A 17,178-nucleotide genomic window follows, 5' to 3' on the forward strand; every position below is an offset into this window, starting at 1 on the left:
CCAGCATATCCAGCGGGTGAAAGAGGAGCTCCTACCTCAACAAATTGATTTGAACTTTACCAGTGGGAAAGTCTACGCGCCAGCTGCCTATCTCTCTTATATTGTCGATGGGAAAGTGAATGTGAAGGTTTATCATGAAGCGTGTCCCTTGCCAACTCCTGAAGATCAACACCAATTACAAGAAATCTTCAAATATTTAAAAGTCCTAAAGGATCAAACACCAAGCGCTTTTCGACCTCAAAAACGTATTAAATTAGATTCTATTCTGTGATTGTTTTGTACGATTTGTCAATAAAATAAGATTGAAACTGTACTGTCTTGTTTCTTTTGTCAGTCAGAACATAAGTTTTATTAAACAAGATTTCCAGTAAAAAACACAGCAAAAAATCGTAAAGCACAATGAAACATACACAAATTATATTAATAACGGTAAAGTAGTGACATCATCAGAACAGACGATACGCTTCGGATAAAAATAAGCCAATCCTTTTTTAGTTTGATGATACGTGTAAATTTTGTTGTCTCTGACACGAAAGGAAACATTAACCCCTTGGCCACTTTCATGCGTACTCAATACATTTAGATAGGAATTTTTGTCAAATTTGTTTTTTGTAGTACTTAAACCTTTAGAAACTTGCTTGTCAACAGCACCAAAGCAATAATATGTTTTCGAACACAAGCCCACAAAACCTGTGCCGGCCCATTCTTCCTTGAACAAACCAGGAGTACGCTTATCAAATTTTTGTTGGGCAATACAACACTCCTGAGGAACAAATTCACTGCCATTACACTTCATTGAAACGAAATCTGCGCGATGTACAGGACAGGCAATGGAAGGAAACCAAAGATGATAACAACTAAAAAACTCAAAACGCTTTTCGGGCTTCACGTCTTGTTCCAACGATGGAGCAGATAAAGCGAAATACAACGAGTCAGTGTCCATTTCGAGACACTGAAAATCACTCCGATCAACAAATTGATCTAAGAAGTCGTAATAAAATTCTAGCATTCTGAGTTTGGCATAACCGTACACAAAAAATCCAATTTGGAGAGGCAGGTCAAACTTGATTGATTTTTTAAAACTTTCTACTTCAAACAGATTTTCATGGACGGGGTTCAAATGGTGAAAAAAGGATTTATTAATTTCTTTTGCCACTGTGTCATTATCGCAAAACTTAATTTTCTTATGTTTTTGTTTGTTGGTGATTGTTTTACCATATGCCGAGTTTCCCCATAACTTAAAAGTATCAGCCAAGATTTTCTTGTCAGGATCAGAATCTCCTGTGCGCCTTGCATCCGATACCTGGTCTGCAAATTTTTGAAAGCATTTGTTTGGTTGGTATTGAATGATTTCGTAGATTTTTTTAACAACAAGGCCATGTTCTAAATACCATTTTACCAAGGGTGTGATCAACAAAATTTTCGAACCAAAATAACTTGAAATGAGCATGCGTCTTGGCTTGGATAAAATTTCATTTTTTTCTGCAAACTCCTGCATGTATTCTCCTATATCTTCCCTAGAAACTTCAACGTTTTTAAAAATGGGGCAAAATTCAGAAAAATGTTTTTTTAGATTGTCAGGTGTCTCAATATCACATAAAACAAGACCAAATAATTTCCCATCTAAAATTGAAGAAAGAAATGTGTCCTGAGTCATGTTGTACAAGGGTTTAAGCACATTCAGGGTTTTCAAAAATTGTTTCACACCATGCACTTTTTTTTGCTCAAGCCACTCACATTCATACATTTGAACCACTCGATAACCCAGATCATGCAAATATTTACAATTTTTTTCTGTATTTTCCCTGAGTTGTTCCATCGAAAGTCCATTACAAGAATTTGTATCTTTCATTAACCCAGTAGAACGATCGATATTAAGCCGGCACGAGTGTCCATGCCAAAAGCATCCTTGGAATTGGTACACGGTTTGAGATGCTTTACAGAATCCATCTACAAAGAGTTTTCCGACTTTGATTTCTCCACCATTAAAAGCATGCTGAATATGGCAACCCTCTTGAAAAGAAATAAATTCCAACCATTCAATGGCTAGGTAGCCATATTTATGAGAGCAAGTGGGTTTAAAATTCTCAGCCTCCTTATAGCAGATGAATCGACCTGTAGGAGCTGGTTGAGCTATCGATCCCAAGTAAAGCGCGTTGGCATCCAGACCAAGAACACTTTGGCATAATTTAGCATTGTCACCGAATTCATGCTCTCGAAGTGGCGTGACACCTTTCTCGTGGTAGCGATGAAAAATAATAGAAGGGCCACCAACAATATTACTCTTGAACAGTTCATGGAGGTCTTTGTTCTTTTCATCTATTAATGAAAAATTGACACCACGATTGAGAGTAGAAAATAGATACTTTAGAGTTAACCCAGGAACAGAAAGTCCATCTTTAAAGAGATCTAAAGATTTTGATTTATAAAATTGAAAGCACTTTTCAATGGCAATTAAAAACGGAACAACATCTAAATTATTATAATACACTAAAAAATCTTTCATAGTTTTCATTCCTTTTTCTTTCCAATTTTTTTGACATAGTGAATAGTCTTCATCCGATATATTACAACCTTTCAGGTGACTGTAAAAACTTCCGTGCTCTGGAAGAAACGTCTGATTTAACTGTGACAAGTCTGTTAACCACTCGTAGGGAAAAAAAAACTTGGTTTGCTCCACTCCATAAGCTTTAATAAACTTGTCATAAGAAAATCCAGGCGCAATATAATTCATTATGTCAAGAAATTTAAAATTTTCAGTTTTAATGCACATGTAATTGTTGTTTCGCTTCACGACAAACTCAATCTCTTTCTGGATCTGGCTAAAAAATTCTCTCTTCACCAAATTCATATCGTAGCGACCACTATTGAACCCAATAACTGGCATTTCTTTCAAATACGAGTGAAAACTGGATGTTAATTCTTTAAAAGGTTTGTTTTTTGGGTCTTTTTCATCTGTTGAGCATCGATTTTCAAGTTCTTGAAACACATAACTAAATTTATCGACAAGAATCTGATATGCAGCAGCTGAAATTTCACCTAAATAGTCTAACTTTTTTCTCACAAGATCGTTCACATCACCTTCATCCACAAAACACACAGGATTTTCAAACCCACGCACATTACTGCACACACTCACAGAACAATTTTTATGTTCTGCTTCCCAATGAATCGTGTCAGAATTGTTTGGTAATTGATCTTTTGAAAAAAGGCACTCGAAATCATACGTAGCCCTATAGGGAAAATAACGTTGAGTTTCAGGAACAATTATATTGACATCCTCCAAAAGTTCAAAAATGGTTTTAGGAACGTTGTACACCCCACCCACAAATTTGTTTTTGACTTTCATGTCGCATGTTTTCGCATGTCTCTCACATGAGGACCCATGGGCCCAAATTTTTTGACACTTTGGACACACAAATGTTTTGGAATACAGCGATAAATTGCAAATGTAACTAAAATGGTTATCGTACAAGTTTAAATACATAGTTTCAGAAAAGCGACTTGCACTTCGTTGCACTAAAGAAGCAACAATTTGTTCTTTGTTTTCTAACTTGTATACAGAAATATTGACTTGAAACAATTTTTCGATTTGATCTAAATCAAACAATGAAACATCTGAAAATTGAAACGGATCAACATTAAATTTTGAACAATAAGCATGAAACTTTTCTTTGGCTACTTTTTCTAAGTTATGAGTTAAACAACCAGCTTGCAAGGCCAAGCAACGAAAAAGACACAAGTGATCAGTATAATCCCGGCCAGTCTGTTTCCTTTTTACAAGTGCATTTAAACCAAAATTATTTAAAATAAATCAGGTAATGTTAGCGAATGACCAATGGGATGATTTGGTAACTTGTTAACATAAAAGCAGACATTAGTGACATTGAGAACAGTCCAGCTTGAATCAGGGCGTTGAAGTTGTGCAAATTCCAAAATATCTTGATGTAATACGTTTTCTAGAAAATCATCGAAATCATGCGAGTTTGAAATTAAAGGCGAAATTTGCAGAACACGGTCCGCTCCGTGGGACGGGTGAAAAAACCTCAGACCCCCATGAACACGGTGACGTAAAATAAACCCGAAACTATAATTAATTTTAAAAGCAGAGTTTTATGACTGAAATATTACACGTCGGAATTCGTCTCTTCGAGATAGCATATCATTATTGTTTAAAGCAAAATTAAAGCGATCTTGCACTCTTTGGTGGGTGATGTGTTTGGCGTGGATGCTTCCTGAATGTTTCCTCAAAAACTGTCTGCAATACAAACCCTCTTGTCAATGTTTGACAAAAAAAATTTAACAGCTAGGACAAGTCAAGCATAGTGTTAGATAGATTAAAAGTTAACAACTCACTGAATATCCTGTTCTGCAGGAGATTGTTCAGCACTATCTCGATTTTCCATACAAACCCTCTTGAAATGTTTGACAAAAGAAAATTTTAACAGCCAGGACAAGTCAAGCATAGTGTTAGATAGATTAAAATTTAACAACAACTCACTGAATATTGTGTTCTGAAGGAGATTGTTCAGCAGCATTGCGATTTTCCATACAAACCCTCTTGAAATGTTTGACAAAAGAAAATTTTAACAGCCAGGACAAGTCAAGCATAGTGTTAGATAGATTAAAATTTAACAACAACTCACTGAATATTGTGTTCTGGAGGAGATTGTTCAGCAGCATTGCGATTTTCCAAATTTTGTGACCATTGTATATCTCTGAAAAAAAATTTTGACTATAATTCTGACCAACGTGTTGCTATTTTGTTAAAAAAAACATTACACAAATCATTGATAGAAAAGTTTTTAGAATGTCCACTAAAACACTTATCATTTTTCAACCCAATCAGACCATATAAAACAGAAAATGTTTGAAAGCTTCTATTAAAAAAAAACTTTTGAAATGCTATTCAACCAATATCCCAGACAGCCACTTAATCTGGTGCTGATCGTATTTTAACCGGGCATGGTCGGGCGTGAACAGAAAATGCTGATGCCAGATCAAAACCGCCTCTGGTCTGGACATGGTAGCACGAACAACGGATGCGGACGTCTGAACAGATCTGGCAATGATCTGTTTCAGATTGGAAATAGCCTAGCCTACTGATGAGCAAAACATGGCAAAATGTATTTGAAACAGGTGAACCGCTGGTAATTTAAATCATAACACAGCAGAAATACTTCAGTTTAATGGTTTTAGATCGATAAGTCAATAAGTTAGAAAATCAAAACTAATGGATATATCAACAAATAAAAATGTAAAATATAAATTTGTGATGACAGGTTGAAACTTGGAAAATCACTATTGTTGGTTTTGTCGCTGTCTGATTGGTGTGTGATTTTGAGTTAGTTTTTTAAATGAAAATGTGATGAGCAGGGAAGGCAAAGAAGCCGATCTTCGTGGCCATCTTCAAAGATACAAAGTCACAGCCGCGTGCTCATCACGTGATACTCCAAATACACGCGGTTAAATGGCACACGTTTGTTTGTGACGTTTGTATTGCGCAACAAATCAGAAAGCACATTAGAAAACTTCCATTTTGTTGAAAACTCCATAGAAACTTTTCAGTTTTAAAGCGATTTCCGTAGTTTAAGTAGAAGTTTTAAGTAAGTTTCTGTTTTGCAAAAAGGTAAGCCTGGTTTTATGTGTGTGATCAGTGAATGAAAAGCCTATCTGTAGGCTACGCTACAATAAGTGAAATTGGATATTACAATTCAGAATGTACTAGGCTAATTCTTCTGTAGGTCGTGAAGTTACAGAAACAAGCGTTCAGACAATCTTAGTTGAAAAAGAAAAAATTAAATATTAGCTACAAGCATCACCGTGTCATCGTTATTGACAAAATGCAACTTGTTGTCACCAGGCCAAATATAAAGTACAGGATAGGTTTATTTTAATACTTGCTGGAAGTGCGCTGCAAGTTTGGTAAAAACACCAGAGATGGAACACAAAGGTGAATCATACTGGACAAATCGCCGAATTTTGTGAGATAGAACAAATGCACACATTCAAGCAGTTTCTGAATGTTTAAATAGTGAAGCCTCTTTTAAATCTATTATTGATGGTGTTCAATCTTCTCAAGGTGTACACATTGTCTTAACTCTTATATGTGGACTTTTCATAACGACTTTCTGTACTATGTAGGCTATAGGCTCTTTCATTAATTTGACTTTCGAACGGTAGGGTGAGTGCGTGCTTTTATATAGGCCAACTATTAGCAGAGTTGGTGTACAAGTCCCCCCCTGGTAAATCATGACAAAGACAGGAATCGACCAAACATATAGGGTGAAACTACTTTACCTTTGCTTTACCGTTCACACACTTCAATCCACATGTTTTGGTCAATTCCTGTATTGATGATTTACCAGGTGGGGGGGGTGGGGACTTGTACACCAGCTCCCTATTAACATATAAAAAGGTAGCCTACTGATTTTATTTACCAGTAAGTAGAAGTTGTATTGGTATTGGTGAAAAGATTGGTGTCAGTGCACTGGTAAGACAATATTATATGTGTTTTATGCTATTTTACATTTTTCCTTTAAACTCTACTGATTTAGGTATCTGTAAGGTGTCTAGATTGTCTGGTTCTTTTACGTATTGCTTTGTTCGCAGACATACAGTGTATTGTGATATTACCTGTAAAAAGCTATTTTGTTGTTATTCCTGTATTGCACCAGTCTTGGTTGATTTTGTCTCAGTTGATTTTTCTTTCAAAGATTTCTGTGTTTACTGATTTCTTGATTTATTAAGGTGCATCAATTATTGTAAAATATTTTGTGGTATTACCGTATCTTGTTTCTTATGTTTTTTCACTTTAAATTTTACATCAGTTTCTTATTGTTTTGCAATGACATCGTTGCACGTTTTGTTGTTATTTTTGGGACGTGATGTTGCTTTCCATTTGGATGTTTACCTCCATTTTTTGACAAATTATTTTGTAACAGGTAGCCTATAGTAAAAAATTATTTTACATTGTTAGTAATCTGTGTGTTTGTATTTACAAAGTATGGATACACTGAAGCTTGAAACATATGTAGTGGTTGAGTACGCTGACAAACAAAGTATGGCAGTTATTCCTTCGCAGTGGATGAAAAGTCCATATGAAGCTTGTTGGCCTCCATACATCAATTAAAAACATAGCCATAATGCTGCCAAAAAAAAGAAGCTCCTGCTGATTTGGAAGGTTTTTGCAGTAAAAGAATGGTTTAGAACAAGTACGGTAAGTTATTGTGTTGCAGTATTTATATCAATAGGCTGAGATATTATACAAAATGCCGATACTAAAGGGAAAGAATCTGGTGGCACAAGTGGCTGCTATTTTACTTTGTACAATTAAGCTGAGTACGGTATGTTATGTTGTTTTACCATGTTTTGTACCAACATGTTTAATGATTTCATATCACAGGTGATTGGAGTGCTGCAAACAAAAAATGCACCATCTGGAGGTTACTTCAAATATTGAATCAAGTGATGATGATAATAGAGGGTGCTTTAAACGGGCTTAAAGGTAAATACAGTTTATTATGAAACCATTTTGATCATGTGTGTAAAATGACTTCATACTGGTGTTATCTATATGTATATAGTATATTGTATGCATATATCTATTTGAATAAGTGTGCACTCGATGATTGGTTTAGCCAGAAATCAAAAGTTGTTTTAACTTTTCTATCAGATTTCATTGCTATATTCTTTATAGCAAGTGTTTTATCCAGTGCACTTTGACTGGTCTGATAGGACTTTGAGGTCAAAACATTGTCGCTGTTTGCAGTTATTCTTATGTCTTAATGACCTTTAAGGTGCATTATAAAAGAATGATATCTTTGATTATTGTTTTGTGTGTAAATTGTTTTTCTCTGAATAGCCCATGATATTGTTTCAAAAATGTGGATAAATTGTATTGAAGGACTAAAGGTCTTCAACAAAGTCAAAGTGGTATGACAGAAGCTCATCATCAAGTTTGTCACCGCACTCACAACTACGTCTTTCAAAACATAAGAAACATAAAAAACTAGAAAAGCTTCAAATAAACATCAGTTTTGGAAAGCTTTGATAAAGCAAACCAACTCCCGATTCCTCCTGCTGTGCAAAGCACACATTCCAGTGTGTATTATTATTATCTTAATTATCAGTCTTACTGGACCTGTTAGCTTTTATTGTGGGTTTACTGCCAATATTCAAACTTTTATACATTTGTACACCGCATTGCATAAAGCTTTCTTGTTGACATACACTTTTGGGTGACAATTTTAATTTCAATATTCTTATACTGAACTGCACGACACCAAAGTATCATGTAGATTATTAATGTTGTGGTATTTATGTATATTTCTAGCTCCAAATTCTTTCCAAGAGTATAATACTGAAGTGAACTGTAGCTTGGAATATGAGCATACTCTGAAGAAACGTTCAAGTTGTGCTCCAATGCAAACTACTCCAAGTGGCAACAGGATGATTTCTTTTCAGAACTTGAGCCTATTTTTAGTACGTATATGAAAGTGATTCATTGATTTGAAGTTTTTGTGGAGCATACAATGTATGTTGGCGGAATGGCTCGTTTCGGTAAGTCCGATTCGGTGAGTCCGATCCCTTAACGGGGGATTTTTTCAATTTTTTTTTTAATTGTCTGGTACCGTAACCTAATTATCATTGCCGTTTTAGGATTAGGGGTTAGGGTTAGAGGTTAGGAACTCACCGAATCGGACTCACCGAATAGGAGCAGACCCGTATGTTGGACTATGCTTCTTACTTTTTGTTGTTACCTTGTGTTAGTCATGATTGCACATATATAGTGAATCAGTTAAACGAGTGTGGTTATTTGTACAAATTTTAGTTAAGTGTGAAGCTCATTGTTGTTTTAGGTGAATCCCATTTATGGCAATGTGTTCTTTACGTTAAAGTTATCTTTTTCAGCTCGGATATTCAAAGTTCTTGAACAAATTCAAGCACAACAACGGTGCTTAAAAAGACTGATTTCTGAAAAAAACAAAGGAAAAGAGCAGTGAAGAATTTCCAATGTTTCAAAATTTGCCAATTTATTCTCAAGAACAACTTTGTGATATAGAAAGAAAGTTACTGGATGGAAAGTTCCAAACATCTATGGTGAGTAGTTGATTACCCTCACTTGACAAGTTTATTGTTTGCAGAGTCACAAATTTATTCATTGATCATTCACATACATTAATAATAAAAGTTTTCATCATCAACAAAGTTGTTTCTCCTGGTTGGATTTTACAGGTTGCTATTTTGATCTATGATGTTTGACACAAGATACTTTTTCACGTGATTGCTAAACTGCCAGCTTTTCGTCATTGTCTATTTCCACATGTCGTTGTAAAAGTGCATGCAGGTTAACGATATATATAGCATAAGAATTGAGTAACAGCAGAGACTAATTTTTTGCAGGTTACTTATTTGTTGGGCTTCAGCGGTAGAAGTTTGCCTGAAACCACAAGGAGAATGCTCAAGGAAACTATGGGCAATGAATTGGCGAAGTTTTATTACTTGAGTGGCAAGGGGCATCACGGAAAAAAAGGTTTCAAGCAACTTCGATTGTATAAAGTTACTTTTGGTGAGTTGAAAATGGTAGCTTATTTGTCATCACGTTTCTGAGTAGTTATTACTAAAATTATCTACTATATGTAGTATATATTGTTGCATAAGCTGAGAATCAAGTTTTTCAATTTAACATTTATTATTAATTTTTTTAATATTGCTTTTAAACGTTTTGTTTGCTGCAGTAGCACAGCTTTTAACGTACCCTCCTTTACAAGGAAAAATCAATCTTTTTCTAATGTAAAAAGTTTACATTTTACAGCTACCATTAGAGAAATATATTCCGAGGCAAAAGAAACGGACTTTCCTGCAAGTGTGGTGCATTGGCTCGATGGAGCAAAAGACAGGGATGGTGGTCGGAAAATGCGACAAGCTGACGATTCAATAAAGTTGTGAAGAAATCGTAATCTGCGTTTCATCGATTTGAAATGACTTGCGTTTATTTCTTAAAGTCAAACAGAAAGTGAAAACAACGTAAAATGTTGACTTTCTGAAATATCTGTTTGTTACACGTTCAATAGACCTTCAAACTCGTGCTCAGGTTTGGTTTGTGTAGGCTACTTTTAGGAAAAAGTGAATTACTTCCCAATCACAATGGGCTCGAAATAAAAAAAGTGTCGTGCATTACAGACCATCTTCTCAATTTCGAAAAAAGGAATTTGCTTTTTCACAACTCTCCTGTGTGTATTCCTTTATGTCCCCTGATGTTATGTTTATACCATGTTGTTGTGACTGCTAAATGATCGGATGTTCACTTCTATTGTGATTTGTTATATTTTTTGTAATAAACAAATCATTGAATTCGATGGCATTGTTTGATTGATTTGTCAGTTATGTTTAATTTCTGTCTGAATGTCGCGTCAACGGATGACAGATCATCTGATCTGAAATAAAATTATGCCAGCTCTGGTTAATAGTGGTGAGCCCGATAGGGCGTGTTCAATTTTGCCCGATCGTGGCTAGATCTTGCCCCGATGTTCATGCCCGATCGGGAAAAAATGAGCACGCCTTATAGGGCACACCACTATTAACCAGAGCGGGCATAATTTTGTGCCAGATCAAAGCCGGATTAATTTTGCCCGACGATGCCAGATCTGGTAAAGATCATTACCAGATTAAGTGGCTGTCTGGGATGTTGCTATTATTTTAAGACCATAACTATGCAAAAGATAATATGTTAACATTCAACTTACCCTCATAAATCGGGATTCTTCAAGTCTTGTTCGACTTCGCGCTGTGCTTCCCAATCAATGTCTCTACAAAAGAAAGTAAAGTTTCAACAAAAAATCCCTGTTTTACAATCATTTTAACTAACTTCAAACTAAACAGTTTAGATATAATGACGTTTTGGATTTTTTCATTTTGCAACACTTTTAATTTACATTCTTAATCAATTTTAAATGAGATTTTATTGCAAAATTCTTACCCCCACAAGTTTGGATTCATTAATTCCGCGATTTCATTCTCTCTGGGGACGTTTTCCCGTTCATTGTCATTCCCTTCAGCCACTCTGAAATTGAATCAGTCAGACAACTAAAATTAAACAATTTCATAATTACGTGATTCCCTTCAACCACTCTGAAATTATACTCAGTCAGACAACTAAAATTAAACAATTTCACAATTACATGCTTCCCTTCAACCACTCTGAAATTATAATCAGTCAGACAACTAAAATTAAACAATTTCACAATTACGTGAACAATCAAACTCACTTGTGAAACCTCCGCTCATGCCGATTTTTTGACACTACTCGCGAAAACGTCCTTGCACAAAACCTACAAGCAAAACGAATGTTTCGATGCTTCTGCATGTGAAACCACTTCCCAGTCTTTGACTTGAATTGGGCATGACATATTTCACAATTATACATTTTCTATGTTTTTCTTATCAACCTGAAAAGATATTCAGTTCATAACCGAAATAGTCGAGACAAAATTTCCTGCTAGTTCAAACAATACTTTTCATAACTCGACTGGCTCCTCAAGCAAAAACCTCATAAATTATGGTGAGAACTCTGACTAGTCTGCAGTTAAAGCTATTGAGGATAACGACGTGACATCATGAGCAAGAATTGCTTTCGTGTTTATATACAAACATCAGAATAAAAAAAATTAATCTGCTCACTCTTTATAGAACACAAGCTTTGTTCTGCCTGCCTCTATCTCTGTTTTATATATGTTATGAGCATTTTTTCAATTCATTATTTCATAATGCTTTTTTATCAGTATCCTATCGTGAGAAAAGCGAACCCGGTTACACAATTATATCGCTTCACATAATTCGGATTTAGCACTTTCGGACTTTGCACTTTTGCGATTTGCCTGTCTCACATAAAATCAAATGTGCGTCACTACTTTAGGTTAATACATTTACAAGACCATTCATATTCATAACTATATAAATGTGGTATAAAATCAAATGTGCTTGTGGCAGGTTAACACTGAGGGTTAACACATTCAATGCTTGTATCTTACTTTCTATACTACTCACATTTCAAGATATTCTCATTTCTTTTTGCAATAAGAGGATTTGTAAGGTATTTTCGGTGGAATGACCGTCATATATGAGCATCTATTCGAAGAATCAAGTCCAGTTGGCTACCGTGTCTTCTTATTTTTTTTACTATTGTATACAGTGGCATACGCAGAAAGTTTTTATGGGGGAGAGTGGTAAAAATTTGCATGAGACCATGTTAAGCTATGGTAACTTACATTTACTTCACGGTAGCAACAAAAATAGATTCATGATAGGTCACAAAACATAGGCTTGTAGTTGTGCTAATGATGAGGGCTACAAGATGGTTGAGCAAGCTTCATTAGCATCAGTTTTTTTGTTAAAAATTAGTACATTTGTTAGTTAAGCCATGGCCACCTAAAGATTCGGCATGATTTGTCACATTTTGCATAAATTTCCAGGTTTTTTTAACTTTGGGCAAACGTTTAAATAAATTTTTCTAAAAATTAGATTTTTACGCTTTCTTTATTCTTTTCCCCAGATAACACAATAGGTTTTAACATCTTCACATGTTCAAAATAAAGAAATTTTGATTTTGAAGATTTTAGTCAGACTGTTAATTTTCAATAACAGTCTGATTTTGCGTTTTTCAACTTACTTTTTCTCATTTGCTACTGCTTCCCCAAGGCAACAAAAAAGTTTTATGTCATTAGGAAACCACAAAAAGTAAGAACATCTCAAAAAATGTCAGTCAAGCACCAGCAGTAGCTATAATCAAAATCTGCAAAATGTGACAAATCAGGCCGCATCTCCAGGTGGCCATGGTTAAGCGGTACCCGGTCAATTGGTCGAAAGACAATTGGTCGACAGTCATTTGGTCGACAGACATTTGGTCGACAGGACGTTTGGTCGACAGACATTTGGTCGACAAGACATTTGGTCGACAGGACATTTGGTCGACAGGACATTTGGTCGACAGACATTTGGTCGACAGGACGTTTGGTCGACAGACAATTGGTCGACAGACATTTGGTCGACAAGATATTTCGTCGACAGGACATTTGGTCGACAGAACGATTCATTTTAGGGTTAGGGTTAACTAACCCTAACCTAACCCTAACCCTAACCCTAATCCTAACCTAACCCTAACCCTAGCCCTAACTCTAACCTAACCTAACCTAACCTAACCCTAACCCTAACCCTAACCCTAACCCTAACCCTAACCCTAACCCTAACCCTACCCTAACCCTAACTGTAACCCAAATGTCCTGTCGACCAAATGTCTTGTCGACCAAATGTCTGTCGACCAAATGTCTGTCGACCAAATGTCTTGTCGACCAAATGTCTTGTCGACCAAATGTCTTGTCGACCAAATGTCCTGTCGACCAAATGTCTGTCGACCAATTGTCTGTCGACCAAACGTCCTGTCGACCAAATGTCTGTCGACCAAATGACTGTCGACCAAATGTATTTCGACCAATCGACCGGCCACCGGTTAAGCATGGTTAGAGTTGTAGTCAGAGTGTAAAGATGGAGGTTTGATATTATCGAATTGAATCGCCGTTTTTTTTTTTCTTTCGCGCAACGCTCAGAGTTCAAGATGGATACCACTACATCTTGCAGGTTTACAAATTGTCCATATGGAATGGATTTGTTTCCTGTCTCATCATTAGTGCGTCCGCTCCGGAAGCCGTCCACACACCCAAACACTCAGCAGGCACACCATACTTACATGGAAGATACCTACCAGGGAGGCGAGGGACTCACTACGACCGAAGGGACCCACCGCGGTAGATGGTAATCTGTGGATGTAAATGTTTGGTTAGTGGCTGCCTCAAGCTGATCTGCCTATCTCGACTTTCCTCTTGCTGATCTTGGAGCAGATTAGGAGATGGCGGGTCAAGCATGAGAACTAGCGCATTTTGGTAGATAATTTATTTTTTAATTTTATTTGAGTTTGTTTGTGTGTGTGTATCTTCTTGTTGCCCGCTTGAAGAAGGGCACCTGTTTGTAGAAAACGAGCCACTGCAGTCTGACATCTCATTTGGCGGAGATGCCAGAGAGGAGCGGCCAGAGGAAGGGTAGCTTTCGCTGACCCCAGAGTCATCTTGGAATGGGCCGCTGCAATCCTGTCATCCCAGGGCGAGTGGGACGACGGAGAGGGACGGTTGAAGATCCCCCGCTGCAATCACTCTTCCGGCATCAGGCCGTTGCAGATGAGTGAGAGGGACGGGTTAAAGGTGGGTTGTTACGCCCTTGGCTGTCTAAACTTCTTCAAAGATGATCTACGACCGTACTGTGCTAGTGAGATCCACCGCTGCAATCAGTCATCCCTACCACCGAGGACGACTGAGAGGGCGGTTGAAGAGAGGGTCTCGACTGGTTCTTCTTTCTTCTGACCGTAGGAGGAGGTTTAGAAGGAGTAGAAATGTCAGATGACAAAGGAATGTTATGCTTTTTTGTTATGTCTTTCGTTTTTGTCAAGATGACTCACAGGGCTTGAATGGTGGACCGTTTTGTGTCCTGTATGTATGTGTCGCCTATGTTCAGAGATATCTTCTTTTGGATGATGGTGTGTTTGGCGACATTCATCATGGTCATCATGGTCATTGAATCGCCGGTTAATACTTACCGCCGGTTAGTACTCTAAATTGATGGACCGCGTATTATCATAAAAAACTGTCGTCCGCTCATTTGCCAGTTTGACTATACTATTATGATAATATATGACTTTGTTTTAGAGCATCAAATTTATGCTATCTTCGTAATTAATAACTCGTATGTAAGTTTTTACATGTATTTTGAACAATAACACACTCGAACAACTAACAAAACACTTCTATTTATATATCTCATTAACCTCTATTGTTAATAATGAAAAATGTTGTTTTGATGGAAAAAACATATTTTGAACTAACCCAGACAACAAAATTTGTCATTTTTAAAAATGACGGATTTTGCTGTCTGGGAAGGCACTCAAAGGTAAACACTGGATAAAATGCAAGAATGCATAAGAAACGATATTGTAGAATCGAAAATTCTCTCGAAAATTCTCTCTTTTCGATATTGTAGAATCGAATAAAATACAAAATTCTCTAAATACACAGAAGAATCGGACATAGCCTACTCTGTTATCATTTTTAATGTAAAAATTCCTTTTGTGGTCCCTTTGTTTTGAACAATTCCAAACTGTGCTGTTGAAATTTCCGATTTTAGTTTTGGTCTCAATCTCATCATCATGATTCGGAGTAAGATCTTTGTTAAATGATTCACAAGGCTAATTGTTCTGTGGAGTGAGCATTCTGTTGCTCCGGTTTTCTTTGGTAAAGTTATGAATATGGAACGTACCATATCACTAGAGATGTTTCTGGTGTCATAAACAGTGGCGGCTCGTGGCCTTTGGTGATGGGGGTGCTGCAAATTGAGATGGCAAGTATGACATCATAATGTAACAGAAACAGACGAGCGCCGTAGGCGCTAGCCTCCTAGGGGGGTCTGGGGGCATGCCCCCCCCAGAAAAATTTGCACTTTTGTATGCTCTAAAATGCCATTCCTGGTATTTTCAGGACAAAAAATAAAAATTTTGAGCAGTTGAAAATGTGGACTTTTAAAACTTTGAAATAAAAAAATTGCTTTTTCTTAAAGGTTGGTGCAAAATAGGAAATCTGAAGTAATAGATGAGAACACTTTGCTCATACCATGAATATCAGTAAATCATTTTATTTTTTGTCATTAACGCATCCGAGACCAAAAAGATACTACTAACTACAATATCTCGATAGCCTATAGGCCTACCAGCACGTTTATGAATGGGAAAAGGTGGCAAAACCTTGAAAGGTTTAAAACGTGCCTGAATAGAAAATCATGTAGTAGGCTATGTCTAGTTAGCACGGCCACAAAATCCAAAAAACAAACAGTAAACAATAAAACATAAACAAGCACAAATGTAGTAATGAATGACATCCTAATGAAAAGTGTTGTGGATTGAATTTGTCAGTTCCAATATTGATGTGGATGAGCACTCAGCCGTAATCATAATAATAATAAGATGGAGAAAGAAAACCGGACATAAAAGAAACCCATCCTCAGGCAAAAGCCCGTTTCGATATGGCCCAGGAGAGCAAATGTTGAGCTCTTTCTATGGTCAAACTGCACACCACACAGCAGTGGCGGATTCAGAACGTCATTTATGGGTGGGCCTAGGAAATATCTTGGTGGGCCTTCACCAATAATGCCACGGCGGGCCAGCATACAAAAACATAGTGTTACCGGAGCTTCTACACAAGGCGGAGTCTCCTAGGTTTCGAGTTAAAAAAGCTGATTATGTCAACATAATCCGAACTGTCAATGAGTTAAGTCTTTCAAAAGACAAAAGTGTCCAGTTGTAAGGCGTCCAGTTAGCATGGATGATCTCAAACGCGTTTGGATCCTGTTTGTTGCGGAGAAAAGTCTCTCAACGCTGCAGGACGTGGAAGGCAGTGTTATGATGATCCTTAAAACTGTTCATGTTCGGGAAAATGTCAGCAGGGCAGCTGTCCAGTACTTTCATTAATGTAGGAAAGTTTTCCCGATCCATTTTTCATCTGATGTGTTGAATGAATACAGCATGTTCAGCATCTGCCATCTCAATGCCATACAGTGCACACGGACCATTTAGAATTTTTTTTCGCCAAAAGTCGCAGATCCAGGTGCGAAAGAGGCCACTGCTCTCATTAATCCATACGTGTCGTCCATAAAGCGACAGTTTAACTCCGTTATCTGCCTGTCAAGAATAGAGTTCCACAGCGCCCTTAAATCTTTATTGCTCTTGACAGCCGACGTTTTTCCCAGCGTTGTGATGACAACAGACTTGTGAAACTTCGAAGGCAGCTTGCGTTCACGAGAAGCAACCACATCCCAGTTAGTTATCTCATGTTTTATCATCAGTTCTTCTGTCAGTTTGAGCACGTCAGCAAAGTCACCCTTCGAATCCCCGCGGAAAGTTGAATTATGTAGCTTTCAGTGTTTCAATCAGTGATATACAGTCTGTCACACAAAGTGTTGAGCTCTGCAGGCCCTTGGAGGCAAAATCGCTGTTTTCAAACAGTTTTCAAAAAGTCACAAGCATGAAGACGAACTTTTTCGTTTGCATCTCCTGCAGGAGCTGCTCTGCTTCTATTTTCGTTT

General features: G+C 37.0%; 2 protein-coding genes across 3 annotated transcripts; one reads left to right on the forward strand and one right to left on the reverse strand.

Annotated features, from left to right (window-relative positions):
- Nucleotides 1–415: 415 nt before the first annotated feature.
- Nucleotides 416–3,349, reverse strand: LOC145768956 (uncharacterized). Its single transcript, XM_082580557.1, has one exon. The coding sequence runs from the start codon at nt 3,347–3,349 to the stop codon at nt 416–418; it is 2,934 nt and encodes a 977-aa protein (XP_082436683.1).
- Nucleotides 3,350–7,208: 3,859 nt separating this feature from the next.
- LOC145769660 (uncharacterized) lies at nt 7,209–10,356 on the forward strand. 2 transcript variants are annotated; one of them, XM_082581328.1, is made up of 6 exons: nt 7,209–7,219; nt 7,406–7,507; nt 8,336–8,484; nt 8,914–9,102; nt 9,406–9,571; nt 9,818–10,356. In XM_082581328.1, the coding sequence occupies exons 4-6, from the start codon at nt 9,016–9,018 to the stop codon at nt 9,949–9,951; spliced, it is 387 nt and encodes a 128-aa protein (XP_082437454.1). In that variant the 5' UTR covers nt 7,209–7,219; nt 7,406–7,507; nt 8,336–8,484; nt 8,914–9,015; the 3' UTR covers nt 9,952–10,356. The 2 variants fall into 2 exon arrangements, with proteins under 2 accessions (XP_082437454.1, XP_082437455.1); XM_082581329.1 differs by lacking the exons at nt 7,209–7,219; nt 7,406–7,507 and having other exon boundaries at nt 8,464–8,562.
- The last annotated feature ends 6,822 nt before the right edge of the window (nt 10,357–17,178 follow it).

This window comes from Aplidium turbinatum, chromosome 4 (assembly GCF_918807975.1).
Source record: "Aplidium turbinatum chromosome 4, kaAplTurb1.1, whole genome shotgun sequence".
NCBI lineage: Eukaryota > Metazoa > Chordata > Ascidiacea > Aplousobranchia > Polyclinidae > Aplidium > Aplidium turbinatum.

Excerpts from the sequence above, each read along its gene's own strand:
- LOC145769660 (XM_082581328.1), top strand. The coding sequence starts at position 9,016 with ATGTTTCAAAATTTGCCAATTTATTCTCAAGAACAACTTTGTGATATA. Across the intron at positions 9,103-9,405 it reads GAAAGTTCCAAACATCTATG|GTTACTTATTTGTTGGGCTT; the intron begins GTGAGTAGTTGA and ends AATTTTTTGCAG. Across the intron at positions 9,572-9,817 it reads ATTGTATAAAGTTACTTTTG|CTACCATTAGAGAAATATAT; the intron begins GTGAGTTGAAAA and ends TACATTTTACAG.
- LOC145768956 (XM_082580557.1), bottom strand. The coding sequence starts at position 3,349 with ATGAAAGTCAAAAACAAATTTGTGGGTGGGGTGTACAACGTTCCTAAA.